General features: G+C 58.0%; 9 protein-coding genes across 9 annotated transcripts; 2 read left to right on the top strand and 7 right to left on the bottom strand.

The window, feature by feature from the left end:
- Window positions 1-224: 224 nt before the first annotated feature.
- On the bottom strand, window positions 225-1,553 carry CONPUDRAFT_126722 (uncharacterized protein). Its single transcript, XM_007772530.1, has 3 exons — window positions 1,351-1,553; window positions 1,107-1,183; window positions 225-991 (listed from the first exon to the last, which is right to left on the bottom strand). The coding sequence occupies exons 1-3, from the start codon at window positions 1,378-1,380 to the stop codon at window positions 319-321; spliced, it is 780 nt and encodes a 259-aa protein (XP_007770720.1). The 5' UTR covers window positions 1,381-1,553; the 3' UTR covers window positions 225-318.
- Window positions 1,554-5,243: 3,690 nt separating this feature from the next.
- On the bottom strand, window positions 5,244-9,462 carry CONPUDRAFT_166822 (uncharacterized protein). The gene is made up of 5 exons (XM_007772529.1): window positions 9,433-9,462; window positions 9,061-9,374; window positions 7,368-9,002; window positions 7,159-7,285; window positions 5,244-6,144 (listed from the first exon to the last, which is right to left on the bottom strand). The coding sequence occupies exons 2-5, from the start codon at window positions 9,310-9,312 to the stop codon at window positions 5,555-5,557; spliced, it is 2,604 nt and encodes an 867-aa protein (XP_007770719.1). The 5' UTR covers window positions 9,313-9,374; window positions 9,433-9,462; the 3' UTR covers window positions 5,244-5,554.
- A 132-nt stretch (window positions 9,463-9,594) lies between these two features.
- CONPUDRAFT_138230 (uncharacterized protein) lies at window positions 9,595-10,823 on the bottom strand. The gene is made up of 2 exons (XM_007772528.1): window positions 9,886-10,823; window positions 9,595-9,834 (listed from the first exon to the last, which is right to left on the bottom strand). The coding sequence occupies exons 1-2, from the start codon at window positions 10,800-10,802 to the stop codon at window positions 9,714-9,716; spliced, it is 1,038 nt and encodes a 345-aa protein (XP_007770718.1). The 5' UTR covers window positions 10,803-10,823; the 3' UTR covers window positions 9,595-9,713.
- Window positions 10,824-10,976: 153 nt separating this feature from the next.
- CONPUDRAFT_59209 (uncharacterized protein) lies at window positions 10,977-11,415 on the bottom strand (the record flags this gene model as incomplete). Its single annotated transcript, XM_007772242.1, has 2 exons — window positions 10,977-11,226; window positions 11,327-11,415. Coding segments are annotated over 2 exons (339 nt in total), but the record flags the coding sequence as incomplete, so codon positions are not given.
- A 1,165-nt stretch (window positions 11,416-12,580) lies between these two features.
- On the bottom strand, window positions 12,581-13,910 carry CONPUDRAFT_138229 (uncharacterized protein; the record flags this gene model as incomplete). Its single annotated transcript, XM_007772527.1, has 2 exons — window positions 13,846-13,910; window positions 12,581-13,795 (listed from the first exon to the last, which is right to left on the bottom strand). A coding segment is annotated over exon 2 (1,197 nt), but the record flags the coding sequence as incomplete, so codon positions are not given.
- Window positions 13,911-14,015: 105 nt separating this feature from the next.
- Window positions 14,016-17,117, top strand: CONPUDRAFT_126720 (MFS general substrate transporter). Its single transcript, XM_007772526.1, has 12 exons — window positions 14,016-14,730; window positions 14,783-14,882; window positions 14,945-15,158; window positions 15,221-15,331; window positions 15,414-15,542; window positions 15,632-15,816; window positions 15,877-15,914; window positions 15,972-16,015; window positions 16,073-16,147; window positions 16,233-16,487; window positions 16,580-16,745; window positions 16,809-17,117. Exons 1-12 carry the CDS (start codon window positions 14,590-14,592, stop codon window positions 16,887-16,889), a joined length of 1,539 nt encoding a protein of 512 aa, XP_007770716.1. The 5' UTR covers window positions 14,016-14,589; the 3' UTR covers window positions 16,890-17,117.
- A 201-nt stretch (window positions 17,118-17,318) lies between these two features.
- Window positions 17,319-19,068, bottom strand: CONPUDRAFT_138227 (DUF383-domain-containing protein; the record flags this gene model as incomplete). The annotated part of the gene is made up of 7 exons (XM_007772525.1): window positions 19,020-19,068; window positions 18,780-18,971; window positions 18,622-18,732; window positions 18,205-18,540; window positions 17,981-18,129; window positions 17,768-17,921; window positions 17,319-17,648 (listed from the first exon to the last, which is right to left on the bottom strand). Exons 1-7 carry the CDS (start codon window positions 19,038-19,040, stop codon window positions 17,319-17,321), a joined length of 1,293 nt encoding a protein of 430 aa, XP_007770715.1. The 5' UTR covers window positions 19,041-19,068.
- Window positions 19,069-19,117: 49 nt separating this feature from the next.
- CONPUDRAFT_166818 (uncharacterized protein) lies at window positions 19,118-23,238 on the top strand. The gene is made up of 6 exons (XM_007772524.1): window positions 19,118-19,270; window positions 19,336-19,420; window positions 19,488-19,681; window positions 19,736-19,950; window positions 20,006-22,812; window positions 22,870-23,238. Exons 1-6 carry the CDS (start codon window positions 19,127-19,129, stop codon window positions 22,896-22,898), a joined length of 3,474 nt encoding a protein of 1,157 aa, XP_007770714.1. The 5' UTR covers window positions 19,118-19,126; the 3' UTR covers window positions 22,899-23,238.
- A 1,603-nt stretch (window positions 23,239-24,841) lies between these two features.
- Window positions 24,842-27,504, bottom strand: CONPUDRAFT_145183 (uncharacterized protein). The gene is made up of 6 exons (XM_007772523.1): window positions 27,463-27,504; window positions 26,395-27,197; window positions 26,079-26,312; window positions 25,764-25,872; window positions 25,524-25,570; window positions 24,842-25,389 (listed from the first exon to the last, which is right to left on the bottom strand). The coding sequence occupies exons 2-6, from the start codon at window positions 26,971-26,973 to the stop codon at window positions 25,219-25,221; spliced, it is 1,140 nt and encodes a 379-aa protein (XP_007770713.1). The 5' UTR covers window positions 26,974-27,197; window positions 27,463-27,504; the 3' UTR covers window positions 24,842-25,218.
- Window positions 27,505-27,864: the final 360 nt, after the last annotated feature.

Raw genomic sequence — 27,864 nt, 5'->3', positions numbered from 1 at the left:
CATCCCAACCGTTGATTAATTGCGTGATAGTAAGCATGCGCAGTATCCAGCCGCCCTCGGCGTCATCGTCGCGACCATCTGCGCCTCCCGCCGATCCGAAGGCAGCGCGAGACACCGACGCGTTGTCCGTCCCCACAGCCGCGTTGAGGTCGCGCGACGAGACGAGACGCGTGCGCACTGACCCGTCGCCCGCTTTTGCTGATTCGTTCCCACGGCCGTCGTCTGTTCTCCTCCATCCACACCACACACGCGCCCGTGTCCCAGTCCAGCGTCACCCCTGCCTTGCATAGCACCTTGCTCTTTTTTCTTCTTCTGATACTACACAGCTTCTATCTCTACAGCTTCTCTATACGATGGTTCGTGCATCCGCATCCGACAGCGAGCCCGAGTCCACGCGCTCGGCGAGCGTGGCGAAGACCGCGCCGAACAGGTACTCGCTTGCAGCTGTGAAAGCGCAGAGGACAATAGCAGCCGTGACGTTGAATGGAACGGAACGTACACGGTAAAGTACACATAGATCGTCCCGTCATCGTCGCGCTCGACGGTGTCGACGACCTTGACGAGCGACTCCCACGACTGCGTGCTCATGTGCTCCTTCATGCTCCCGATCGGCTTATCCGGCTCCCCGTCGTCTTCGTCGTCATCCCCGTCCACATCCATCGCGTCGGCCTTCTTCGACAGCTTGTCCCTCTTCGTCGCCACCGACGTCGTCGTGCTCTTGCGCGCCTTCTTCACCGCGCGCTCGTCCTCGTCCTCATCCCTCGCCTTGGTCTTGGTGGCAGCAGCGACGGCCCCGCCCTTGCTCGGGCGCCCGCGCTTCTTAGCCGGCGCGGCGGAGTCGTTGTCGGAAGACTCTTCACGCGCGAGGGAGGATACGCGGCCGTTCTTCTTGGGCGCGGGCTTGTCGCCGACGGACTTGCGGCCCGCAGGAGCGGCCGCCTTCTGGGACTTTGACTCGCGCCAGAACTGCTGGATGAGGTCTTCTGCGTTGCTGTTTGAGCGTAGATACAGATGCGAACGCGTCAGAGGCAACGTGAACAGCGACAGGGTGCATTTGGATGATTAGCCATATGGTATGACAAGAGTGCAGTAAACGGGTTACGCACCCAGCATCTGGCTCGTCGACCCAGCTGTTGTGCTCTTCCGAGTACCCTACCCACTTGACCAGGTACGCCATTCGGCCCTGTGTACGTACGAAAAAACGCGTGAGCACTCTGAACCCAACGGACGAACAGTTCCCGTTCCCTTCGAACGAAAGGGTGCATCGCATCCCACGACACGACACGCGCTCGCGCGACGCCCCAACAAAAACGAACGGAAAACGCAGACGAACGCAGACGACCGACTCACAGGATGAAAGTACCCCCTCTTCGCCTTCATAATCTTCTCAATCTCGTACTCGGGTTCATCGTCGTCCTCGTCATCCTCGCCCTCGCTCGCGTCCTTGTCCTTCTCGGAGGCGTCCTCGCCCTCCGGCTGGCCCGCCTCGTCCGCCTCGACATCATCAATCTCAGGCGACGCAGCGGACGCGCGGCGCGCCTTCTTCGCATAGTTTCTACGTTGGCTGACTCGTATTCTCAACAGAAATGGCGAGGAAGACGTCCGTATGCGCGAGCCGTCCAAGCTGTGCGCAAAGAAGTTCCCGCAGAAGGTGTGTCGAACGCGTCAATATCCGTTTGCCTCCTGCCTTTCGCTCCTGATTTCCACCATGTCACGCTTGTTGTAACACAAACACTAACATCACCTCACAGCTTATCAAGTTCTACGAGTCCAACCTCAGGTGGCGAGCCGGCGAAGACGAAAACGAAAACGAAAACGGCGCCAAAAACTAAAGTCGAAGGCACTAATCCGGACATCACCCGGACCCCGGAGACCGTCTGGAGTCTGTTGCACGTTATGCCTTCAAATGCCCTTTCAGTTCGGACCCTAACTTTACGCTTGCCTCATGCCGAATCTAGCCAAACCCCCAGAGATATCAGATTTCGATTGAAGAATTGGAGGGAAGTCAGTTGGAACAGAAACACCCCCCTCCCCCTCTTGCCTAGCTTGAGCCTTTTCTTTCCGTCAGTCCCAAAACGCCGATTTGTACCCCACCGTTCGAAAGTATAATTCCAGAATCCAGAATCCAGAGTCCAGAGTCCAGAACGTACAGTAACTGACTAGTGTGTCCACTCGCCGTGCTCCCCTCTCCGAGATCGCCGCGTCTTACCATCACCCGCATCCTTACCCCTTGTTTCGTACGTACTTTTTTTGCCTTTTCTTACCGGCCCCTAGTTCCTAGTTCCTCCTTCGTACGCTGTTGCATTGCTGTCGTTGCGCATGTACTGTACATAGCTTCCGTACCTTACATAAGTCATCCCTTCCATTCTGTGCTGTTTTAGGCTTTGACAGAGTTTGATGGTATGCGCCACGTCCCTATACGTATGTATTTGAGTCGTTGGCCTAAGTGAGCAACGCGACAAACGCAGTCAATCGTCCAATGTTCGATCGTCTAACGTTAAATTTGAGGTGGCGGCCATGCCATGCCAGTGGCACTGACCAAACTGCGCGCGATTCGCGATCGATCCAGCCCCGTAGGCTGGGCGTTCACGGAATTTGGAATATCTGAGCGGGGATGTCTGATGCATGCAATATGTCATGACCATTTCCCCCGAAAAAAATATACAGTCCTAGTAGCGTATCCCAGATTCCTAAAGTTATCGAGGTGGCCGTCAGCTAACTGCAATCGATCCAGAGTGGCTTCTGGGGAACTCCAGTTGTCTGGGTAGAACTTGATATGTCAAATGGAGATGCGTTGCGGAAGCGATGTTCGGCACTGAGAACGACTGCAATGTTCCCTGAAGACGATCATTCGATCGTTTAGCGTTATATTCGTTACGTTACTATAATGTATTAGCTGTCGACCTCTTATTTTTTTGACTTCATGTTGGAGTCAGCACTAGTGCAGAGGCCGTGCTCAGGGTGAGCCCTCGTTTTCTTCATGTCCATTGGCCTGGGTGATCCCCGCGAAAGGTCTTGCTGTAACAGTATGTATATGATTGACACGATCCTCGGCTCGTCGCGTGGTTCTTGTCAATTGTCAATGTCAAGGCTCGAAACGTCGAGTGTTGTTCTCCACCTAGAACGACGAGACACATGCCATGTCTTGTCGCGGTGTTGGCGCACTGGCTGTGGATCAATAGATTTTGCGAGCCGGAGGTTGGTGCCGGTCACTCGGGCTTACGAGTTACTTGGTTCAACAGTTTATGCTGCAGATGGCTCCGTTTCAGTTTCGCATACACGGATGGTGCAGTGCCTAAAGGTAGTGCCAGCGGACTACGAGATAAGCAAGTGCTGCTACCTTCTGAGTGCCGTAGCTACCGTCGTCGCGAACATTCATATTCGAACTTCCCGTTCCCTTAGTCCCCGAGGAAGCCACACTGCTGTGCCCCACGTTCTCCAACGACGATCAAGGCACATAACCGCTTCTCGCACGTGGGGTGAGCAATAATTCAGAACCTGCACCGAGTCATAGGTATGTCACCGAGATCTCAGGGTTGGCGATACGGAGATCGGCTCTGAGATTCTGTGGCTTACTTTGGGTTTACTTCCTTTTACTCCTTTGTCAGGGTTTGGTCTCAGGGCTCTGCGGCTAACACGGGAGCACTGTAACTTTAGCATATGGGTCTGGGGCGGGTGATACCGCTGCTCTGTTGACAGGTGAGAGGGCATGGGACAATGTAGTCCGATGAGCGTTCGAGTATTCGGTCGCTTCGGACGGCATGAATCGGTTCATTGAATGAACGCAGGCGCCATGTGAGCGCCACGCGAGCGCCACGCGAGAATCATTTTTGTTGCCGCCGCTCAGGGTATCTCAGAGTCACTGTTCTTGCCGCCGCTTGCGGGGGATCATGACATACTGGGTTGTGACGGCGACCTGACCTGACTTCATTGAGACTGCAGATGCTGGTGGATATTGAATAATCATAATTTCGCGTGAGCTTCCTCGAGCTACCTACGGGCGGTGACGTCTTTGTATTGATAGCGGTTGTAGGTACCCGCAAGTAGTACCTGAGTTCGAGCGGAAACGTCAGAGAACTGAGGTACGCTCTTTGTTAGATGTCCTGAAAGTGTGATCACGGATAATACATTCGATGACCTTTGAATGAGACGTCAGCTTTCAAAGCAAGTCTGATTCAGAAGATATATTATTTCCGTTCAGAATCAATCAAAATGTCAGGACACAACTACCAACATGTGCCTGATACCGCCTACTTGCAACGATAGAATGTACAAACGGGTGCATTTATGATGTGTCCACGGATCGTGCTATCCATAACGTTCGAGCTGTGCTCTTGAAGGACATGTGTATCAAGATGTGGACTTTTCAATGCATCGGCTAAATTTTCTATTTCCAGCAGACCGTAGAATCAACAACATTTTTTTCTTTCCCAAGTTTATCTATCGCTACGATATCTCGCTCCTCACGTATTGGAGTCCGCTGGTTACATTTACCGGACTACAGTACATCGCCTCGTTTCAGGGATTGCATTCACCGATACATGCTCCACTTGAACAGCACCGTCACGGTACTAGCCAGCTGAGGTTATCGACAACCGCTGTCACTACCATCAGCCCGGACGCGTACTTAGCAGGACCACATAGCTCTCAGCGCGCCCGCTCCGTGGCCCGCAAGAAGTTCTTCCATTCGAGAACATTTATTTTGGACACCAAATGGCACTGCCCTCCATTGATTGCGGCAGAAGCATCGTTGACATACGTTCCGAGTGCACGGCGCAAAGCGCATGTTTTCCGAGTCCCCGTCTGTCGCATACAATACTCGGTAATCACAAGATAACCGTCGACCGTGATCATATGTCGCAGCTTAGCTCGTTCTAATACAGCCAACGGCCCGGGGCTGCCACCTGCGGCGCTTAGCCCATCATTGCATCACTGCGATGCTTCATGCTTCAGGGTCGGCCAAGTCAGTCGCTGTCAAAGCATGCACTTATGCTTCCGCGTCGAACAAGGCGCTCCTTTTCTGGCCACGCGACGTGATCGACGCCTCACAACATCCATCCAGGGACCGCCCCCTTCTGCTCGGGACTTTCCAGGTCGTCCTACGAACTTGTGGTTTTGGGAGGACGAGAGGGATTAACGTCGGCATGGCGTGCCGCTAGTGTATTGTTGTCCCGTACAGTGCCCCCCACTGCTAGTGCAACAGATACACATGCAGTCGGAGTAAGGGTCCTACGAGTACGGATGCGGATAAAGGCTTTGTGCGAGAGATTACATTGAACAAGAAATGTAGGCATACGATATGGTAAAGTGAAATAAGTGAGTACCGGATGGATCAACGAGCGAAACAGAACAGCGGAATGCGTAGGATGAATGATCGGATGAAATGTAAGTAGGCAAGGCGAATTTTCCAAGCAAAGCTAAAACAGTCTATGGCATAGTAAGTATGTAGGCATGAGGACCGCGTCGGAAAGGAGAAATAAAATGTTAAACTGGAATCACTACGAGGCTGGAGCGTAACCAACACAGCTACCAAACCCCACGACGAGCTCAGAGCTTAGAGCTCAACGTGCTCACGGACAGACGGCTTCTCCTTGCCCTGGGCCTCCGTGCTCCGTGGGGTCTTCACCGCGATCGACTCAGGGTCGGCGCGTCCAAAGGCCTCCAGAATCTCCTCCTTGCCCCGCCCAATGACGACAGGCGGAATCACCTCTTCCGCCGCGGGCTGTTCAGGCAAAGGGTCCACCGGCAGGATCACCACTTCAGGCCCCTCCTCTTCGTCGTCTGACTCCGACTCGGGACCCTCCTCAACAACCTCCGCGACCGCGCTCTCCACGAGCTCCTCCACCTTTTCCTCAGGGACAGGAACGCGAGTGACCGCCTCAGCCTTCTGATCCTGGTCCTGGTCCTCGGCCTCGCCCGCAAACGGCAGCTCCGCGGCGGCAGCAACGCGCTCGGCAGCCAGCGCCTCCGCCTCGCGCTCGATCGCGAGCTGGCCCTCCTGGCGCAGCGCGCGGATCTGCGCGTCGAAGCCGAGCAGCACGTCGTTCACCTCGCTCTCGAGGCCCTCGAGCACGGTCACGACCGGGTTCGCGAGCGACGTGCCGTTCTGGAGGGCGCGCATCTCGTCCGTGAATTTGTCGCTGGCTGTATGAGAAATAATAATTGCGTGGTTAGCACTCGTTGGTCCGAAGAATGAAGGGCCGATTGGCCGGCGGAAAAATGTAGACAAAAAGAAATAAAATGAAACGAGCGTGGAGGCAATAGCCTTCGACGCCAAGAGCGATTGGGATAAGAAATGCAACGGGTCCAATGTCCGAAGCATCGCCGCCAACAGCCAGAAAATATTAGCAAACGTCGATGAGCCCAAGCCCCGACGACGCAGCACGGAACCAAACGCCCGATTCCTTCGCCCGAGAAGGAAAAAATAATGGGGCAACAACGTGCAGGGAAAATCCCAGCCCTAGGAGTTGAACAACGAGAAATGAACCCAAGAAACGATCAACGCGGAAAGATTGGCGTGACGAACAGACGAGGGGTGCGACTTGTACCTCCGCAAAGTACACCATCCAACAAAAAGAACAAAATAAAATAAACAATAAAGTGAAACGCAAGGCCCCGAGACGCGCTGTCATGTCACTTCATGACGAAAAACGCAGCAGGGTCGGTCAAAGCAGGGAAAGCCAAACCGACCACGAGGTGCGCTCCCGATGGGCTGGGGTACACAGTAAACAGAAAAAGGCAAGACGACACCAACGCCACCACCACCACCCATATGCATGGTCACCAAGGCCAGAACGTGGAGAAGGGCGGTCTGTCTGCCTGAGAAAAGCAATGGCGACCGCCGAACCGAACGTCCAAAGAGAACGAGGAGGAGGAGGGGTAAATCCACCCGCCGCTGCCGTGGTCGTCTCGCAACGAGAGCGCCAATATTGGAATTTGGAAAAAAAAGGGGGAAGCAACGAAAAACGGGATGCATGATGCGAAGGAAAGAAGAACAGGGGTTCGATGGAGAGTTCATCGCCCGTGCGTACACCCACGCCCACGGCCTCAGTCCAGCCGCAAGCGCTCGCCAGCAAAGCAAAGCAAAGCGAATCGAGACAAGATTGAAGGAGAAAAAGCAAGGCACAGCACGGGGAACAGAAACGGGGCAGCACTCACTGTCCATCAGCGCGTGATAGCGCTGCCAGTCGAGGTACGTGACGTCGTCGAGGTAAGCATAGTCCATGGCCATATCGCCCTGCGCCTTCTCCGCGACAGCGCGCACCGCCTGCGCGGCTTTCGCGACCTGTTACGATGAGATAATGGGTGAACGCGTCAGCGACTGCGAGATAGTGACATAGCAAGAAACAGCAAGAAGAAACCCGTACCTCGGCAAGCTCAGCATCCACAAGCGCCACCCACCACGCGTTCACCTGCCCCTCCGCCTCCATCGCCCGCTCCTCAAACTTCTGCTCCACCCTGTCCACCATCCGCGCCCACAGCTGCTCCTTGCCCCCCTCCGCACCGCCGTTAGCATTACCACCCTTCGCCTTCGCCTTCCCATCACCAACCAACCCCTTGAGATACTTGCGCGCACCGCGCACATACCGCTCCGCATCGCGCTCGAGCGCATCCACCACCCCGCTAATCCCAGCCCCGGTCCCAGACCCAGGCTCCACACCGCGCCTATCATCAAGCCCACTCAGCTCCTCGCTCGCATGCTCTCTCAGCGCCGAAAGCGCAAGGCGCAGGCTCGAGAACGACGCCCCGATCTGCGCCTGCAGCTGCGCCTCCCACGCGTCGTGCCTTGTACGCAGCTCGTCGCGCGTCGGGCCGCCTTGTTCGGGCTCAGACTCGGACTCGGGGGCCGCGGCTGCGGCGGTGCGTTGCGCGAGCGGCGGCAGGGCGGATGATGAGCGCGTTTCGGCGGGCTCGGTGGGGGACGCGAACCCGAGCTCTTCGTAGAACGCGTCGAGGTCGATTTCTTCGGGCTCGGAGGGGAGGGATGGGGCTGCTGCTGATGGGGCCCGTGTGGGCTCCGCGTGCTGCTCCGCGGTCGACGGCGTCGCGCCCTGGGGCACCGACGCCGTCTGGCTGCCCTCGGATGCGGAGGGGTCAAAGATGAGCGACGCGATAGGGATGGCTTCGGGTGTGCCCTCCGGCATGAGCGTCTCCCGCAGGACGGACTCGGCCTTGGCCCCGGCATCAGCCTCTGGCTCCGCGACTATGGAGGAGGACGTGCGCGTGCCCTGCGAGTCCGGGTGCAGGCTGGCGCCGCCGCCGCTACTGCTCAGCTCGACGACCTTTTCCCAAATACGGCTAACATGCGGATCCACAAACGTGCGCCTCTGCGCAGCGAGGAACTCGACCAGCACCGCAAGACGCTCGACAAGCACGCGCACCACCGGCGCGAGCTTCTTGCTCTGCTCCGCCGCGCGCGCGACGTACGGCCTTGACGCCCGCTGCCACCTGTAGAGCGCAGCGACGGCGGTGTCCACCGCCGGACGCGCCTTGTCGACATAGAACGCACGCGCAGCCACGAGCCGCGGCGCGGCATGCTGCGTCCACACAGGCACAATCTTGTCGTTCCAGGGCCCGTAGACGTACGCGTGCAGATGCGGCGCGACGAGCGCATCGTACCGCGCGATGACATGCGCGTCCCACAGCGGCGCGCCGTGCTGCGTCCACACGGGCACGACGTGCGCGTGCCAGCGGGGGAGCATGTGGTTGTAGAACGCCGGGACGACGCGTCGGTTCCACTGCGGTGCGACGCGGGTGTCGAAGATGTCCTTGGAGGCGACGTATACGGGCCGGACTTTCTCGACGTAGGGCGCGACGGAGGGGTGGTCGAGGGCGGCGTAGAGGGAGGGGAGGATGTAGGGCTCGATGACGATGTCGCGGTAGCCAGAGAGGCCGCGGCAGACGAGAGAGTCGCTCGATTCGTTGTAGGGGCAGGTTGTTAGGGTGTAGGCAGCAAATGCGGTGAACATGAGCAGCCAGAGCGTGTCGAAGAAGCCACGCTTCTGCACAGTGGGTGGGAGGTCAGCAACGCGGGAGATAAGAGGCTGCATGGTTACAGACCTTTGCTTTCGCCTTTTCCTTCTGCTTTACATTTGCTTTTCTTGAGTTTGGACCGTCTTTGGCGTGTCCATTGATGTGTGGAGGTGACGACTCGTCATGCGACTCGTCATGGTCCCCGTTGGCTAGGGGGCTCGGAGTGGGCGTTGTGTCGTCCTGTGGCCGAGTGTGAGTTGTGCGAGGCAATGCCTGCTGGGAGGATGTGCGCGAGGTGGGCGGTGGGGGGACGACTGGCGTCCTGCGTGTTACGACCATGGATAATGTGTTCGAGGTGTCCCTTGTGCTCGTGCGCTTGGAGCTTCAGCGCATATGACGAGCTGAGCAAGGGAATCAGATTAGCAGTGAATGGTAGATATCCAATGTAGTGATACACACCTGCGTTAAATAAGATAGTTCCAACCCTGTGTTTAGCGGGTGGTTGAGTGGGATATGTTTGTTTTTTGCAAGAGCAGCTGAGGGCGGAACGATGAACACACTTATTTGTCTTTATTTGACAGAAACAGACTCCGGCACATTCGGGTATCCACACCCAGATAGGGGCTATTCATCACGTCAGCACAATTACACCTGCTCTAAAGTAGCTCTACTGTACACAAGTCAACAAACAAGTCAACAACGCATTACCGAGCTTTACTGGTAGCATCTATAGGACGAGATCAAATCGACTCCTCAGCATCTGAAGAAGAAAACAGCCAATCCTCTCGACGTTTTCTGCGTGGCTGAGCGGATGCCTCGCTCATGTGGTCATGGTCACTGGAAGCTCGGCTAGACTGCCCACTGTACATTCGCGTCAGAGGTAAAGTCGTATCTAAAGGGAGGGGGACATACCCGTTGTTTCCCTTGACCGCCCGCAACCTAGCCATGTCCAGCGGCTTGAGCCCTTTCGAGCCAGCTCCAGGAATTGGGATGGGGGCGCCTCTCTTCGCTCGAGGTGTCTGCTCGCCTTGGTCGTCTCCCTCCGACGCCTTTGCGATGGACGTAAAGAAATCGTCTTGAACGTCCTCGTCTGTCAGGGGACCAGTGTCCTGGCGATCCTTGCGATTGGTGATATTCGAAAGGTAGTTACCGTCTTCACCGTCGTCCATCGCTGCCCTTGAACCTCCGCGACCGACGACGCTCCTCTGCACGGGCTGTGGCCTTCGAGGCTTGCGCACCGTGCGTCGCGCGTCCGCAAGCTCGTCAGCGGATATATCCATCTCTGACGCGCTCGACAGGTCAATCGTTTGTTCTGATATCAATTTCTTCTTCTTCTTCTCCTTTGAAATTGAGCCATCCCTCGACGTCGAAGCCCGCTTCGTCTCGCTCTCGGAACCGGCTGTACTCGGCGCACGGGATGCGACCCTCTTCTGCTTCTGCTGCGAAGGTCCTGGCTCGGAGGACTGAATCGAGATAACAGACTGCTTCGACATCGTCTTGAGCCTGGGCTTGGGCGGACCCGCGCGCTGCGGCGGCTTCTCAGCTTCGCTCGTGTCCGTCGCCATCGCGTCACCGTCTGTGTCCGTTGCCGCCCCTCCCTCCCGCCTCCTCCTCGCGCGTTCCTCCCTGCCCTCCTTAGCTTTCTCCTTCTTCCTCTCTTCCTCCCTCTCCCTCTCCTCCTGCTCCCGCCTCTTCTTCTCCTCCCTCTCCTCCCTCTGACGCTCCTCCTCCTCCCTCACCATCTCCTCTTCGATCCTCTCCTCCTCCTGCAACTCCACCCTACGCACCCGCGCCCGCTCCATCACAATCCGATCCGCAACGCCCATCATCTCCTCGTCCCCATCCCACCCCTGCACCGCGCTCTTCCCAGGCGACACCGTCCCTCTCCCCCCTCCTTCACTTCCCTTCCCTTTCCCTTTCCCCTTCCCATTCCGCCTCGCCCTCCCCGACCCATCGCGCGGATCAACATCCCCCTCCCCCTCTCCATCCTCGTCCGCATCCCCGCCTTCCTCAATCCCAGCATCAGGAAACATCGCCACACCATACTGCGCGCTCTCCCGCAACGTCCGCAGCGCCTCGTCCGGCGGCTGCCCGAGGTCCTGCATGACCAGCCGCACCGCCGTCTCGGGCACAAGTATGCGCTGGATGAACTCGGCAGGCGCGAGGGGCGCGATCAGCGCCGCGTCGAACGACGACGGCGGGAAGAGGCTGAAGAGCGTCTGGTGCAGGATGATCGAGCCCAGCTCACCGTAGCTGTTCAAACACCCAACACGCGTCAGCATCCGTAAACAAGGGCACGAGGAAGGAAGCAAAGGCGGGGGAGAAACAAAAAAGGACAGGACAAAACACTCACTACCCCGGCTGCGTCTTCTCAAAACTCGCAAACTGGCCCTTCACACCCACAACAGCCCGCACACTCCCCGTCCTCTCCACCTCCCGCATCACCTCCCCCCAAAACACACACACCCTTCCGCGCACCCCGCCCTCGTCCCGCACAATCCGCCACAACGCGTCCTTCATCTCTAAAACACGCGCGGGGAGCGCCTCAAAGTCGATCTGCGCCGGCCACCCGCGCGCGCGCGCGAGCGGGAGCTGGTGCGTCTCGAACGCGTGCCGCTGGCACGCCGCGATGTACGCGGGGAGCGGCGCGCGGAGGCCGTGCGGGTTCGAGGGGCGCGGGTCGGCGTAGGATTTGCGCTGGGCGGCGGCGAGGAGCTGGCGGAGTTTGGGGGTGGGGTCTGTGGGGAGGGGGTCGTCGCAGTACGGGCAGAGCTGGCGCGGGTCGATGTGTAGGTCTGTGTCGAGGTCGACTGGGGGTGTGGGAGGGAGACGTGCGAGATGTGGAGAAGGGAAGTGGTGAATGTGCAATGTGCGAGTGTGATAGCGTGGATTGTGAACGCAGAAGATGTAGCACATGAGCGGGGGAGGCCATATGGAGCATGCAAAGCAGCTTCGAGGTCACTATATGCACTATAAAACCATGTCACAGACTTACATGAGTCCTCTGCGAAATCAAGCTGCATTCCACCGCCCTCGGTATACTGCAAATCGCTGTTCATATGAATGTTTATCAGCCGCCGTTCTGCCTGTCGCGTCCGCCACCAGAGACTCACAGGGTTAAAGACCCGTCACGTATTCGTTTCGTCGACCTTCTGTCGTCCGAGTCCGCACCAGGGCTAGAGCGCTTGGTCGCCTTGGGTGTCCTCCCCGCCATGGGGAAGGGGCGGAGCGCCGGGCGAGTCCCGCCATCGTCTGAGAGAAACGGGGGTGATGTTGTCAGTTGTCGATGCCTGCACTCGGTTTGTTCAACGTAAGTGCCCACCTTGACCCAACCCCATGTTCAAGTTCGGAGACGACAACGGCGACGGAAGCGGCAGCGCTCCCAGGCCCTTCTCTACCTCCTTCTCCTTCCCCTTTGTATCGTTCCTCTTTGCTCCCTGTAAAGGCGACGGCAGCGGCAGATCCGCCACCGTCGCCGCCTTCCCGATACCCGCTTTCCGCTGTGGACGACGCGGCGGCGGCGTCAACGGCACGTTCGCAGCGTTGCCCCCTTGAGACGCCAGCGGCGACAAGGTAGGAAACGTATTCGCCTTGTCCGGCGCCTTACCCTTGCCCTTTCCCCCCGCCTGCCTCGGCGGAGGAACACCCGTGTTCTCTTTCGCCGGCTCGGGCAAGCCCATCGGAAAGGCCCTGATCCTGCGTTTGGGCGTCGATGGCGACGTTGGTGAGTCGGGGCCGAAGAGATCGTCAGCCGTGGTGGAGCCGTGTTGCTTCCGGAGGCGGGACGCGCGCGGTGTGCCCTCCGGATCGGACTGGGCGCGCTCGTCCTCGTCGGTAGCGGCGGACTTTATCTTCTGCCGCGGCTTTGGACGCGGTTTGGCGGTGGGCTTGGGGCGCGGCGGCGAGTCGTCGTCGGACATAACTTGAGGTTTCCTCGGCTTGGGCTTGGGCTTGGGCTTGGATGTGGACACGTCCTTGTCCGCGTCGCGCGTGCGTGCGGCTGGCGGGTGCTCGAACAGGTCCGCGTCCTCGTCTTCGTCGTCCGTGTCTACGCATCGACGCGTCTTCTCGACCATGACGCGCTTCTTGAGCCGCGCCTCGCGTGTCTGGTTGGCTATATGCGCGTTGTTTCCCTGCGCGCGGCTGCTTCCTGCCAAGGTGCGCGTAGGGGTCATGTCAGAGCGAGCGCCGGTGCGCGATTGAGACTTTCCGAGGCGCGTGGTGTGAGAGGTATCATCGTCCGGGTCGACATCTATGGTGGCTAGAGAGGAACTAGGGGGCGGTTCGACAGATCTATGTGCGCCCTCGGGCTTGCTCGAGGACGCAGCCGTTGAGTTCTTCGTGATCTTAAAGCCTCTGAAGTTCTGTGTGGTGGGATTAGGCATGATACCCTTTAGCGCCGCCCGCCCCGGATCCTTCTCTTTCTCCGCCTTCTCTTTTCGCTTCCTGCCCCGCTCCTCGTTGTCCCTGATACGCATACTGGTCGTATGACTCAGCTTCTTCCTGCCCTCTCCTCTTATGCTATCCTGAGAAAGAAGCAGCTCGTCCTCGCTGCTCTCTGGGTCGCCCCTTACGTCGCCCCGGCGCGGGCCCTTGTACGTGAGGAGGTGATCGTTCGCGTTCTGCGACGGCTGGCTCGTGGGTGGCGGCTTCGACTTTCTCGGAGGGCTAAAGTCGCTCTTCATGGCCTCGTATGCGCGCCCTTTGCCAGCTTGGACAGGGGCAGGACGCGCAGTCAGGCGGTGTGTCGTGTCAGAGTAAAGGTTGGTCGAGCTCCGTTGCATCTGTCCCACAAATGACTCCATGACTCGCGCACGTGTCCCTGTGCATACAATGAGCCTGTTTGACGCGGGGACTTTAGGAGGACGTACCGGTGGACGCTCCTCTGCTGGATACCCAAGTTGCTTAATCTGGCGGTGGACAAGGCGTTGTTGTGGCCTGTTGATTTTAGAGGCTCTTGGACAACAAAGACAAATAAACCTGAAAATTGGAGCCATCTTGCCACTTTCACCCGTTTTAGTCTTTTCGGTGTTGTCGGCACGATCAGCCGCGTCGAGGGCAACCGCTCGTACGATTCTTCCGGGAAAAGGAGAAACTATCACACGGAATGCCGTCTGCTCGCTTAGCCAATCTCTTACTCTTCATGTTGGCCTGCCGCTGGTCTCTAGAGCCAATCACAATGCATGCCGGCGCGCCAAGCAGCGACATCGTTGTCCCGGGGCTGCCGAGCGCTGCGTCGGACATCGTGCCCGAGCATAACTGGCTCTATCAAGTCACTTTGCTGCTAGCTTACTCCTGATAGTCTCGACAACGCTAATCTCTGACTCGGCACGCTCGTTCATTGGCTGCTCGGTTGATGCTGTCCATTGTTATCCACCAGCTAGTTGCCGGACGGAGAGCCGCGGTTGAGTCTTCAACCTGACAGCCATCTGGCGTCCCTATATAACCTCGTGTCGGTGAAAAAACCATGGCTCGTTGTGGATTGCAGGAGCTGGCGCCCGCGTAACGTCTTCGAGCTTAGCCTGTCTTTTTTCCTGCGACCCCGGCGTTTTTCCTCATTGCCTTCGTTTTTCCCCTTCTTCGCTCCAGCTTCTGTAGATTTCTTCATAGTTAACGATGGCTGACGACCTCGAAATCGACATTATCCCGAGCATGGGCGCTAGCACCATCACAGTGACGATGACACCCGACGAGAAGGACGACAAATCCGCCCGCTCTATTTCTGTGTTAGAAAAGGAGCAGCCAGATTTTTTGCTCGTAAGTAAACTACATCTACTCTAGTGGTACAAGCTCCTTACAAACATGCTAGGTCGAGTTCGACGAAAACGACCCCCGCGCACCCATAAACTTCTCCTACGCCAAAAAATGGACTATCACATTCGTAGCAATAACATTCACAGCTATAATCTGTACGCCCGTCCTCCTCTCCCCCTGCCAAGTTTTCTCCCGTTGACTTAGACGCCCTCGCCAGCCGCCTCAATTTCCGCGTACTCTCTCGGCTACGACAGCATGATGTCCGACCTCGGCTGCACGCGCATGGAGGCCACGCTCGGCCTCAGCCTATTCCTCCTTGGCTTCGCCTTCTTCCCGCTCGCGTCTTCCTCGTTCAGCGAGGAGCTGGGCCGCAGACCCGTATACCTCGCCTCTGCGCTCGGGTTCGTGCTTGCGGAGCTTATGGTCGCACTGTAAGTGCCCATACGATGTTCCTAGCTCCATTCGCTAATTTGTGGAATTGTTATTGTATCAGAGCGCCAAACATCGCGGTTGTCATCGTCGGCCGATTCATCAGCGGATGCTTCAGCTCGACGGGCGCTGTCCTCGTCGGCGGTACTATTGCCGACATCTGGGAGCCCTCTCAGTGAGCACCAATCTCACATCCAGCATCATCTTATGTCTCCACAATCATAACAGCTGCTAACGATGCACACCCCCACGCACAGACGCGGCCTCCCAATGTCGCTGTACAGCCTCACCGCGCTCCTCGGGACGTGCGTAGGCCCAGTCGTCGCCGGATGGATCGACACGAACCAGGCGCTACGGTGGCGCTGGATCGATTGGGTGGGCATGATGTGCGTTTCCGCTCCTACTCAATCCCTCCTTTCTTTTTTCTTTCTTTCTACGTGTTTATCGGCGCTGACGGGTCCGTGCATTGCATCAGCTTCGGCGGCGCGTATCTCCTACTCGCGCTTTTCCTCACGCACGAAACGCGCGCGACGATCGTGCTCGCGCGCATAGCGAAGCAGGTGCGGAAGGAGACGGGCGACGAGCGGTATCGTGCGCCGTCTGAGCTTGGAAGGCCGGGATTGTGGAGTCTGCTGAGGGTGTCGTGTACGAGGCCTGTTTGTGCGTTTTACAGCTCCGTCTGCTTTGTTTCTTTGTTGTATGTTAATTGGGAGGTGATAGATCTGCTGTTCACCGAACCGGTGGTTTTCGCTTTCACCGTAAGCTTTGCCTCGTAGCTGAGCTGAGTAGATCAAGCTCAGGTCGTTTTGATACAGCTCTGGATTGGCTTCGCATGGGCCGTGCTCTACGTGATGATCGAGTGAGCACATCTCTCTAGACACACCCACCTCCGACGACGCTCACCTAATACCCTTAGATCAATCGGCGCCCTCTTCTCCTCCGTCTACGGCTTCTCCACAGGCCAATCCGGCTCTGTCTTCGCCGCTCTCTGGTACATACGCATTCTCCCTAACCTCCTCCCATCTCCCATTGCTGACACACCCTCTTTCGTTCCTGCCCCTCTCACCCCCATCCAGCATCGGCGCCCTCCTCGGCTTCCTCCTCAACACAGCCCAAGAACGCATCTACCGCCTGCGTTTCCCCGCGCGCGGGCTCGAAGCGCGGCTCTACACCGCACTGCTCGCAGCGCTCCTGTTCCCAGCGGGAATGTTCATCTACGCGTGGACAGCGTCCCCGCACGTTCCGTGGCCCGCGCCGTGCGTCGGCCTCGCGGTGTTCATGTGCGCGGCGTACGTGATCTACCAGAGCGTGTTCGTGTATCTCGCGGACTGGTGCGTCTCCCTCCCCCGTTTCTCACCCGTGCTTGGTCTTTGAGGGCAGGGCCGACGCTGATGATGCTTATACTTATAATCGGACACTGTAGCTACGGATCCTGGGCAAGCTCCGCGCTCGCAGGCCAATCCCTGCTACGCAACATCATGGCGCTCATCTTCCCGCTCTTCACAACGCAGATGTACGCGCGCATGACATACCGCTGGGCGAACACGCTCTTCGGCGCCGTCGCGGTGCTGATGATCCCGATTCCCTACGTGCGCCCCTCTTTCGTTCCTCGATTATCGGTATGGGCGGAGCTAAGTGCGTGCTGTTCTCAGGTGTTGTTCTTTTATGGGCCGCGGATCAGAGCGAAGAGCAAGATCGCGCGGCATATCAATTCCGGGGAGAACAAGTCGTAGCCTGCTTTTAGACGCGTAGACGCCCGTGATAGACGCCCATTGTCGGTTGTCCCTTGAAACCAAGTCAATGCATTTTAATCCGTATCTTCTTGGCTACTAATCATCTTGGACTTTCGTTATTGCATGACCTTTTTATACATAATTCTCATGTTGTAAATACCCTTGTAGTTTACTAGTCTCACGAAGCACACTGTAGCGATAGAGCTATATATCTTCTATATGTTTCAAAAGTCAAACCTCCATTGCACGCCGCACTGTGCTCACGCCGCCTTAATTTCAATTGTGCTTCTGGGTTCAAGATAAGCACACACGAGCCTAAGATATACGTCTATTGTCTGCTAGAAACAGTACGAGACAGTATGCACACCACAGGCTACACGACCAGCGCTTCTCAAGAAGCGCCCAAGAAGTCTACGAGCCTTCTCCCACTCACACCTCCACAATCTTGCTATCCTCATCCTCCTCGTCTACCTCCACCACCACCTCCGCCCCACCCTCCTCACCCTCCTCAGGCGCCTCATCCCCCTTAACCAGCAGCACAAGCCTTTCAATATGCTCCGACACCCTATCCACTGTCTCCTCGAAATGCGCGCCCCGCACGATCTCATACACACCGTGCGCGCGGAGATACTCGCGCCCCCACCGGTGCGTGCACAGCAGGAGCAGCGTCTCGACGTGCGTGAGGCGCAGGACCTCGTCGCGCTCGCGCGTCTTTGTGGGCGGGAGGAATTGGAGTTCCGAGGGGAGGCGGTCTTGTTCCTGTTTTTAGGGTGGGGTGGGTTAGCGGGTGATGGATAGGGATTGTGACGATGGCGATGGTAGCAAAAAAGAGGGGAGAGAAAAAGTGGAGAAACTGAAGAGGGAAGCACCGGACGCACCTCGAGATCGAGCTCCTCCGGCCCCGCAAGCGGAAGGAGAATATACGGCAACGCATTTATCCCGGGTGCCGCCTGCGTCGACGGCGACACGGCGACCTTCTCGCTCTCGGGCGAGAGAATGGCCTGGTGCGCTGGGCCGTGGAACGCGCAGTTTCTATAGAAGTGATCGACAGTTAGCATCAATGTATTTCCCATAGGAGGAATTGGACGCACTTGATGGTAGAAGCAACGCCGCCCCGCCGAATCGTGTCCTTGTGCTCCGTGAACGCGACGATCTTGGCGAGCGGGTACTCTTCCGGGCCCGTGGAGCGCACGGCGTCAGCAGGCCACGGGGTGAGGAAGAAGAGGCGGCCCGCGGGTGCCTGTCCATCCAGCGAGGAGAACGGGTTTGCATCAGTTCAGCACTTGCACGAGTGACACAAGACGATGCGACTCGCCGTGCTGATGTTCGCGAACACGCTCGCCAGAAAATGCAGCTCGGCTTTCCTCCTTCTCTGAGTCTCCTTTCCGGATAATTCTACCGGCACGGCATCCACGAACGCGTCCAGCAGAAGTGGCAGCGCGAGCACCTCCTGCGGCTCCTGCGTCGGATACGGCACGGGCGCGGCACATGTCCCCGAGCGCGACTGGGTAGGGTAGAACGAGGGCGAAGCGCCCGGGTTGGTAGGGATAACGAGGACTTTTAGGGTGAGTATGGCTGCGCAGACGGCGGGCGTGGCGGAGAGGTTGGAGAGGATCATCGATGCGAGATCGGCGCAGATGGCGTCGGGGTGCTGTTGAGCATGGGTGGTGTGAGTGAGATGGAGGCTGTCTCAAGATCATCCCGGGCTATCGTGCGCATGCGGAGTGCGCACCAGTATGTAGGACACCAGGAAGGCGAGGAAGGAGGGCTCTGAGAGGTGGGGAACGATCAGGGGCGAGTCGGAGAGGTTGACGAGGGCACGGAAGGCATCGTGTGCGACGGCCTGACAATAAACTTTAGACGTGTACGCTACAAGTGGTCAAGACATACGAGTTGGTCTCTGCATAGCAGCTTGAGATCCCTGATGACCTCTGTCTCCTGGGGCTTTTTGAGTCCACCTCCTCCCGACAGGCCATTGAAGAAAATGTTGCGATGAGGTGAGCCTTGTGGTGTCTGTCCGAGCAGATTGGAGAGTGCGAGCTGTCTCACCTGCGGGTTCTTTTCCCGCAGAAACGGAATGAGCTGTAAATGTCTCAGCAATGAGCTATGTTATTGTTCTAGTTGACTGACCTCCTCGAACTGGGCGGACATGTTGTTGAGAGAAAGCCCCTATTGTGGGATGGGATTAGAGTGTGTCTGGGGCTGTGCAGGTGTCTTGGACCTGACTTCATCGTCGGATGGCAGCGTTCAACGTCTCGAGGGCACAGGACGCTCTCCTCGCCGCACACAACGACGACCAGCCCTCGTTCACCGTTCACCTATACCCAGAGCACTGGACACTCAACGCAGGGCCCAAGTTTCTCTACAACAACCCTGTAGCGGTACGTCTGTCGCGTGAGCGGCTACCCGAACGGCTCGACACTAACACCGAATCTCTCGCACACAGTCTCTCCTCGACGATGTTCACGCTCGCCGTATACCTGTTGACTTTATTGAGCTCTTTGACGCTGCTCGTGTGCCCTTCTACGATGGTGCGTTTCACCCCGTGTCCGCCGAGCGGCACGCCTCTCATCCACTGCGCGCGTCTGCTGTCCACAGGCTGCATGATCGTCGACCTGCTCGACTACCGCCCGCGGAATCCCAAGGACACGCTGCTCGAGAAACCCGAGCGGAATCGTGTCTTGCTGCATCCCAACGCCGAAACTCTGTGGACCGACCTGTGTCTCCTGAACGCCCGGAACGGGAACCAGTGGACCGACAACGACGCTTTGGAGATTGAGGCCCGTGTACTCGTGCGTCCTGCCAGATCCATTGACCACATAATTGCTGACAGGCCCACTATTTAGCTACATACCGCATCGCCCCTATGCCTCGACCCCAACCCCCACCTAACGCGCATCGTCAACCACACCCTCAAAGTGTCCACCCCTCCACCACCCGTATCTCTCAAACGCAAAGCCACCGCCATTTCATCGCAGGAGGAGGACGAGTCTGACAGGGCTCGTAGAGCCAAGATCATGAACTTCATGAACCCGCGCTTAAACCGTGGCACGGTCCCAACGTACGTTTCACCATGCTCTGCCTCCATTATCCTAACCGAGAACTGGAACTTGCAGTTACCGAATATTGGACATCAAAGAGCAGATGAAGAACCGCAAGATGGACGTCGACTCCACCCCCGCCCACCCGACCGCCATCCCGATGCCCCCACTCACACACCCCACGAATACCCCCACCATGACCTCCTCTACTCCCGTGTCCGTCAACCCCACAGTCCTCCTTCCTCCTTCACAGCAGTCATCCCCGTCGAAAAGCACCATCCAGCCCCCGGCGCTTACGAACGGCGTGCACTCCTCCGCGTCCTCGTCGACAGGGGACGACTCGCCACGGAAGACGCCCGCAAAGAAGATGCAGAAAGCAGAGACACCGCACCCGCAGAGCCCATACAGCCCATCCAAAGACTTCATCCGCCAATCGCACTCCGCAACTCCCGCCCCTCCCTCCGTCCCGCACCCGCAACAGCTCACCGTCATCAACCAGTCCCCACCACACCCCTCCCAGCCCACCCATCCTCATCCTCAGCCGCAGCCGCAGCCTGTGTCCGTCTCGATGCCAGGCCCCGCACGCTCACCGATGCCCCCGCACACGAACATCACGTTCCAGGTGAACAGCCAGCCTCCCCCGCCCCATCCGCAACAGCAGCCGCCGGTGCCCTCGCCTCGACCCCCATCAACGCGCCCCGGCTTCGTCAAGTCGCCGCGCCTCACTGCAAACGGTCAGATCCCGCACGGATCGCCCGCGATGCATGGGGCCGGGTTGCCGCCGCAGACGCCGCAGATGAACGGGATGATGGCGGTGAACGGCGTGGGGGTGGGGGTGGGGGCGAACGGGGTGCAGCAGCACCCGCAGACGCCGCAGCTGCAGAACCAGCGTTTGCATCCGCATCCGCAGGTCCACGGGCAGGTCCATGTGCAGGGGCAGGGGCAGGGGCAAGGGACGCCGCAGCCGCACCCTATGCAGCTGCCCCAGCCTCAGCACGCGATTCAGCATCCGCAGCGTCCGCAGAGCCAGCTCGGGCAGCATCCGCAGAGCCAGCAGCAGCCGACGCAAGCGCAGATCGCGGCGTACATGGCGCACATGCACGCGAGGCAGCAGCAGCAGCAGCAGGCACAGCAGCAGGCACAGGCCCAACAGCAGGCCCAACAGCAGGCCCAACAGCAGGCCCAACAGCAGCAAGGGGGAAAGCCAGTGCACCCGCAGGCGCCGGGGACGCCCAAGCTCGGGAACGTGAGCATCCAGATGGGCGCGAACGGGCAGACGCAGCAGCTGACGCCGCAGCAGATGGCGCAGCTGCAGGCATATCATCTTGCTCAGCAGGCGCAGAATCATGCGCAGGGCGGTGGGCAGCAAGGCGCCGCCGGCGCGGGGCAGCCGGGTCAAGGTCAGGGTCAAGGCCAAGGTCAAGGACAGGGACAACCCGCGCAGCAGTCCCAGCAGCCGACGCAGGGCCAAGCGCAAGGTCAAAGCCAAAGCCAAAGCCAACCGCAACCGCAACCGCAACCGCAACCGCCAGGCGCCGGCGGGCAGCAGCCGCACGCCCAACACCCGCACACCAACATCGGTGCGATCCTCATGCAGCTGCAGACCGCGATCCAGCACGCGCAGCAGGCGGGCAACACGGCGCAGCAGGCGCAGCTGCAGGGCCAGTTCGTGCAGCTCGTGAACGCGCAGCGCGCGGCGCAGGCGCGGGCGGGCGCCGGTACGCCGGCTGCGCAGGCGGGTAGGAGCCCGTTGGTGCAGGCGCAGGCGGCGGCGGCGGCGGCGGCGGCGAGGGGCAGCCCGATGGTGCAGAATAAGCAGCTCGCGGCTGTTGTTGGTGGTGCTGGTGCTGGTGCTGGTGCTAGTCAGACGCAGCAGGCGGGGCGGTCGCCGATGATGGGGCATGCGCAGGTGCAGCAGCAGGGGCAGGGGCAGGGGCTACAGCCAGGACAGCCAGGACAGCAGCAGGGGCAGGGGCAGAACCAGCGCTCGCCCCAGCTGAACCAGCCGCAGAACTCGCAGCAGGTCCAGCAGCAGCTTCAGTTGCTCCAACAGCAGCTCCAGCTCCAGCAGCAGCAGCAGCATCAACACGGCGGCGGCGGGCAGGGGCAGGCGGGTAAGCAGGGGCAGGGGCAGGGACAGAGCGTGCAGGCGCAGGCGCAGGCGGCGCAGATGGCACAGCTAAGGCAGATGATGGCCGCGCAGGCGCAGCAGAACCAACGGTCGCCCGCACTACAGAACGCGCAGGCGCAGGCGTCTCAACCCCAAGCGCAGCCCCAACCTCAGCCCCAAGCGCAGGCACAGGCCCAAGCGACGCCGCGCCCGCAGAACGCGCAGCCCCAGCAGGGCGGTCAGCAGCAGCCCCAACAAGGCGCCCAGCAAGGTGGTGGCCAGCAGCAGCCAGGCCAGCAGCAGCACGCGATGATGCCCCAGTACTACCCGTTCCCGGCGGCGGCGATGGGGTACGCGTTGCAGCCCAACGGCAACGGCAACGGCAACGTCAATGTCAACGGCGGCGCGATGGCGAACGGTATGACACCCCAGATGGCCGCCGTTGCCGCGCGCATGCAGCAGCAGCAGCAGCAGCAGCAACAGCAGCAGGGCGCCGGTGCCGGTGCAGGCGGCGCGTCGGGCGGCGGGTTCGCGTGGCGGTTCTTGCCGAACGGGCAGATGCAGGCTGTGCCCACCGGTCAAGGCGGGCAGGGCGCGGGGATGCAGCAGGCGCACATGGGCCAGCTGGGGATGCAAGCGCAGATGGGCATGGGCGGGATGCAGGCCCAGATGGGTCAGATGGGTATGGGCCAGATGGGCCAGATGGGCCAGATGGGCCAGATGGGCCAGATGGCGATGGCTGCTGCGGCTGCGAAGGCGGGGCAGCAGGCTGGTGCGCAGCGGTAGTACGGAGCGCGGGGCGCTGGGTACGCCTTGGATACTGGAACAGCGACGTCTGAGGCGTTCGGCGGGCGATAGACGAACTGAAGATGTCGTCTCTTCGTTTCTTGCCAGGTTGTCTCGCAAAGCATCATGGAGATCGCTCCCAGGCCCACGTTAACACGCGCTTGCTCGCCCACACCACTAAATATGACTTCACCCCCATCCCGGACTCTATCCTCTTCTTCATCTTCCTCGTTTTCCACTCGCCATGGACCCGGACCGTGCTATCTCACCGTGTTCTCCGTGACTTATGTCTATCTGTCTTGTCTTGTCCCGTGTTGCTCTAGCTATGCTCTCACATAATCTATCGTGTATCGTGTATCGCGTCGAGCTCCGTATGTATACGTAGCACGTACCGCGCACCTACTTTATTCGCTATCTCAGTACGGAAACTGCAGCATCCTCGATCGCGCGAGCCTGTACATTTATTCCTAGCATCTTTATCGAGTATACCCTTTGGCCCTGCGGGCCATTTCCGTCGTTCTCGACCGCGTTGAAGTACCCCAACAGTATGATGTGAATTTGGGATCTACGTAGGAGTCCAGGCGAGCCGGATGGCACTGCGCTGATTCCTCCAGATTGTCTTCTGTTATCGACGTATCCTGGCGTATCCTGATGCTGCTGCATGTGTGGATGGGAGGTTGCGGTCTAGGTTTATAATGAGGACACGCGTTTTAGGACATGGGGATTCCTTGTGTGCCCAGTCTCGGTGTGCGCCGGGTATGCATCATAATTCCGGCTGAAATAACTTGCTGATCCTGCTGCTCCCGTGCCCTAATGCCGATGCAAATACGAAGTCAGGCCTGGTAAATGGATGCTAATCCTTGCGTGCTGAAACCTCATGTACCCTGAAGAACAGCCTTGAAGTAAAGGCTGATAAAGTAGTTGAGTCCCAAAGAAATCGCTATGTCAGATTCTCGTACAGTCTTTAAGCTCTTATCAAACATCGTGCCATGGCCAACGTTTTCCCTGTATAACTAAGGCCTTCTTATCTGACGTTCTTTCGTTACGCGTGCATCAGACGGCATTTTCTCGGTGGATGTCGTAAGGAGAAGCTGGGATACCAGGTTGATAGTATCGTCTCGGTCACAACCTTGGTAGGTGGCTATTTGAGAAAGTAGCATATGTCTTTTCGGATTCGGAGAAAACCTTGAAAACATGTGTCGTTGCTCCGATTGCCATATGTCGGTCTCAGACATCTTCTGGTACAGGAACAACCATAAGGAGACATAATATTTCAGTCTCATTTTAAAAGACCGACGTCTGTATGTTATTCCTGTCCCTTATCAAGCCCAGCCACCGAGCCGCGGCCTGCTCGACCTTCCCTGTTCTCAGTCCTACTGCGCTACACTCTAGCCCGCCTATTTTCTGTGCGTGTTTCGCTTCCCCCTTCTGACCGCCAGTCGAAGACGAACGACATCGGCTCTCTTCTCCTCGGAAATCAAGCGGTTCAAAAAAATCGCACACACGCTCGTTGAATTACGTCGACACGGTGGATTTGATCATCAACAGCGTTTTCTCCATATCATCTTGACATCATCACCAGTACCATGATATCACCCCGTCTGCAGCGGCGCTTATCAGCCTTTCCGGCGTTTGCCCAATCCCTGCGACGCTTTACGTCTTACACCTCGAGCCTGGGGTGCAGTTTACCCGACGGCGCGCCGGTGGCTTGAGAAAAATTAGTTTTATATGCATACGCAGCGGGGATAGCATCACCCTACCCATCGCCTTGGACTGGCTGGTGCATACACCGGACACACATGTTTTTCCCCCCTGCCCGCGGACATATCGCCCCCTCGTTGTCATTGCAGAGTCTGCTATTTTACGTCCGCGTCCCTGATTCTCTCGTGCTTTCTCTGCTTCTCGTTCTGTGCAGTCCCGAGCACACGGCTCGGCGATGCATGCCGTCATTCGACATTTTTTCTCCGGCATCATTAGGGCGTCGTGCGCAAGCGAGGAGAAGGAAGATGTGGGAAGGAAGATAACCTAAACTGCGCATATAGAAGCGAGGCACGTTCGGAACTTTGAGCCAATAAATACGATTCCGTTAGCCGTGTGTATGTAGCAAACTAGCGAGCCGAGTAGGAGTAGTAGAGTCCAGTAAACTAGGAGAGGCATATCAAAGTCTCGGACTATTGCGGAGTCCAGGCAAAAAAGGGAAAACAGGCGAGTGATACTAGGGACGAATGCATATGTAGATCAAGAGGTAAACGAGGCATTGGGTGTAAGAAAGCACCCAAAAATTCACGTATCGATATCAAGAAAAAAGGAAGAAGAAAACAGAGACTGAGAACGCCTCCGTGGCAACGAACAAGAGCACAGAGATTATAGTCCGGGATACGCTTATCTGTCCTCACGACTGCCCCCTACGATACCCCTCATATTCGCTATGCCGCTCGGGGGACTCGAAAGAGTCCATGTCGCCGATATCGCTCTCGCCGCTCGACTCGTCGAGCGCAGCGGCCTGGGCTCCAGTATCTTGCTGCCCGGTGGTTTTCTTGTCCGCGCGTGCCCTCTTCTTGAGCTACACGTCGCGTCACATATAAAATTATGCCCGGCACCGCGACAAACAGAGGAGCCCCCAAACGTCAGCGCTCACGATAGCACGGATCGACACTGGGCACGCCCAAGTGGCTGCCATAAAAAAGGGCGACGTACCATCTTAGCATACACGAGGCCACATGCGTTGCACAACGTTCGAGGCCCTGTTGAGCCGTGCGTTAAAAAACCGGAACGATACGACGCGTGCGTAGTAAGTGGGTGGCGCGGTGCAAGCGCGTTTTTAGTCAGCCACCGGTCATCGCGGTACGCCCCAACAGACCAAAAGAGAAATTGGGGGGAAAGGAAAAGGAAAGGGAAAGGGGAAGGGCGAAGAAGCCTAGAGCATGGTGGACTCACCGAGAGGCCCTCGCCTCCACTCGGGTGTCGCTGTCGCCTTGCAGCCCAAGCATGTCTGACCCTCGGGCACGGGGCCGCCGTCTTCGCCGATTTTCTGGCCGGTGTTGCCCTGCTTCAGATAAAAAGGAAGCGAAAGGGAGGCATGGCAGGGAGAAGAGGGAAAAGGGAGGAGAAAAGAAAGCCACGTGAGTATCGTGTGTTTTGACGTTATCAGAATCGGATCCAGGCACGACCCACCACGCAGGAGTGGTGGCGGGTGTTATAAAAATCATAACGTTGAGGTGAACGAGTTTCAAAACGAGACAAAGTGCCCACCTGTCGCTTTGCGCCGGCGGACGGCGTTTCCTCGCTCCCCGAGGTCGAGGGTCGATTTCCCGGGTCAGGACTGCCTTGCTGCTGTTGCTGCTGTTGTTGTGCTGCGGTCTGAAGCATCTGCAGGTTACCCTTAGCTGCCTGTATTATACGCTCCATTGATTCTGACGCCGGCAAGCGGCCACCGGAAACGCTGGAGCTGCTCGTGTCCAAGATAAAGCGGTAAGTTTCAAGAAGCTGTAGGATTCGTCCATTAATAACGGAGAAATCATGAACGGCATTCTGCAAGCGCCTCATGTGGATATAGAATCTGACTTACCTTATTCATATCGAGGCCCTGGACCGAAGGTGGGCTCTCGGCGATGATCGGGGGTGACTCGCCAGAATCGCTGCGTTTGGGCTTGGGAGGAGGTATCGCTTTGCTGATGGAGGCCGGTGAGCTTGGGCCCGGATACCGCTCGTCCATTCGGCGAAAGTCACCGGGCTGAGGTCCCGCATCGTACCCCCGCGTGCGTTCTGGGGTATGCGCCGGGCCTGACGGAGCCTCCGCACGTGTCGAGCCTCCATAACTTACGTCCATCGACTGCGCGGGTCCTTGAGAGGGGAACGGCTGGGCGTAGTGCGACCAACCATCGGGTTGCGTCGACCAATGGTGATTTGTGGATTGTTGCTGCTGGACGGGAGGGTAGTGGGGGTTGGAGGAGTAGCTAGAAGGGGGGCCATAGGAGTGCTGCTGGGCGAATGACGGCTGAGGTGGGTTAGACGACTGTGACTCCGACGAATCCGGCCTCATGGCCCTTCCTGATGTCGGACCATGGTCGTACTGTGAAGAGTAAGAATATTCATACGTGGGTGCGGGCATGGTTTGGGAGTTCTGATGGTGATGCGAGGGATACATGGAAAGGAGATGACTAGGAAAGGAACAGCGGCGAGTGCTGCAAGTACGAAAGAGTACCAGCAATGTTTTAAGAGTTCTGCGAGCGCTTTTTCGAGGGTTCCAGTCACAAAATAGTTCCGAATGGAGGGGACGAAGTGGTTCAAAGCGTGGCTAATGAACCTTGATTATGAGGCCGAGAGTGCTACGACCGATGAAGGACGGAGACCCAGTCGATGTCAGCGGAACTGCGGTTTGGTGTTAGCATCTCCGTAGGTGACCAAAAGAAGAAGAGGAACATGGATAAGAAGGTTCATGTTTCTCAAAAGGTGCCGAGAGCTAGGTCATCACGCATCGTTTGGGCCCACAAGTCAAGCTTTCTATGGTGTCCAGGCTCCTCGACAACATGAAGAAGAGATAAAAGAGCTCCCTTGACGCAACGACCCCAGGTACGTGGGCCATGATGCAGGAGTCTGACTGCCCGGAATGAACAGCTGTTGACAAAGTGCTCACCTTCGGCTAGTATTTGAAAGGCTCCGCTTACGCGATTCGAGGCGAGATCGCGATCTTTCCCTGAGGGTTAACGTTAGCTGTTGCTCCACTTCGAATGTCCCAGCAATGTACGTTACGACTAACCTTGAAACCACCTACCGTTATGCCCGAGGGGGCAGCGACGTGGGCAGAAAGACCAATCGTGTGCGTCGTTTTGGGACGCGAAGTAGAGACGCGTCGGCAGCAACCGTGTGTCAAAACTTCCTTTTGCAGAACAAGGATAAGTCAGCTGAGACTTTGTCAGCAGCCAACCTCTGCAACCGGTGCGGCACCTTACCTTCAGCTTTCGAGGGGGACTTCAAGGTGGTCAGGACAGAGGAGGTGAGAGAGCGGCTAAGAGGTATGGTCTGCAACTCTCCTCTC

Source organism: Coniophora puteana (assembly GCF_000271625.1).
Source record: "Coniophora puteana RWD-64-598 SS2 unplaced genomic scaffold CONPUscaffold_9, whole genome shotgun sequence".
Classification (NCBI taxonomy): Eukaryota; Fungi; Basidiomycota; class Agaricomycetes; order Boletales; family Coniophoraceae; genus Coniophora; species Coniophora puteana.
This window is presented reverse-complemented; position numbering and strand designations above follow the sequence as displayed.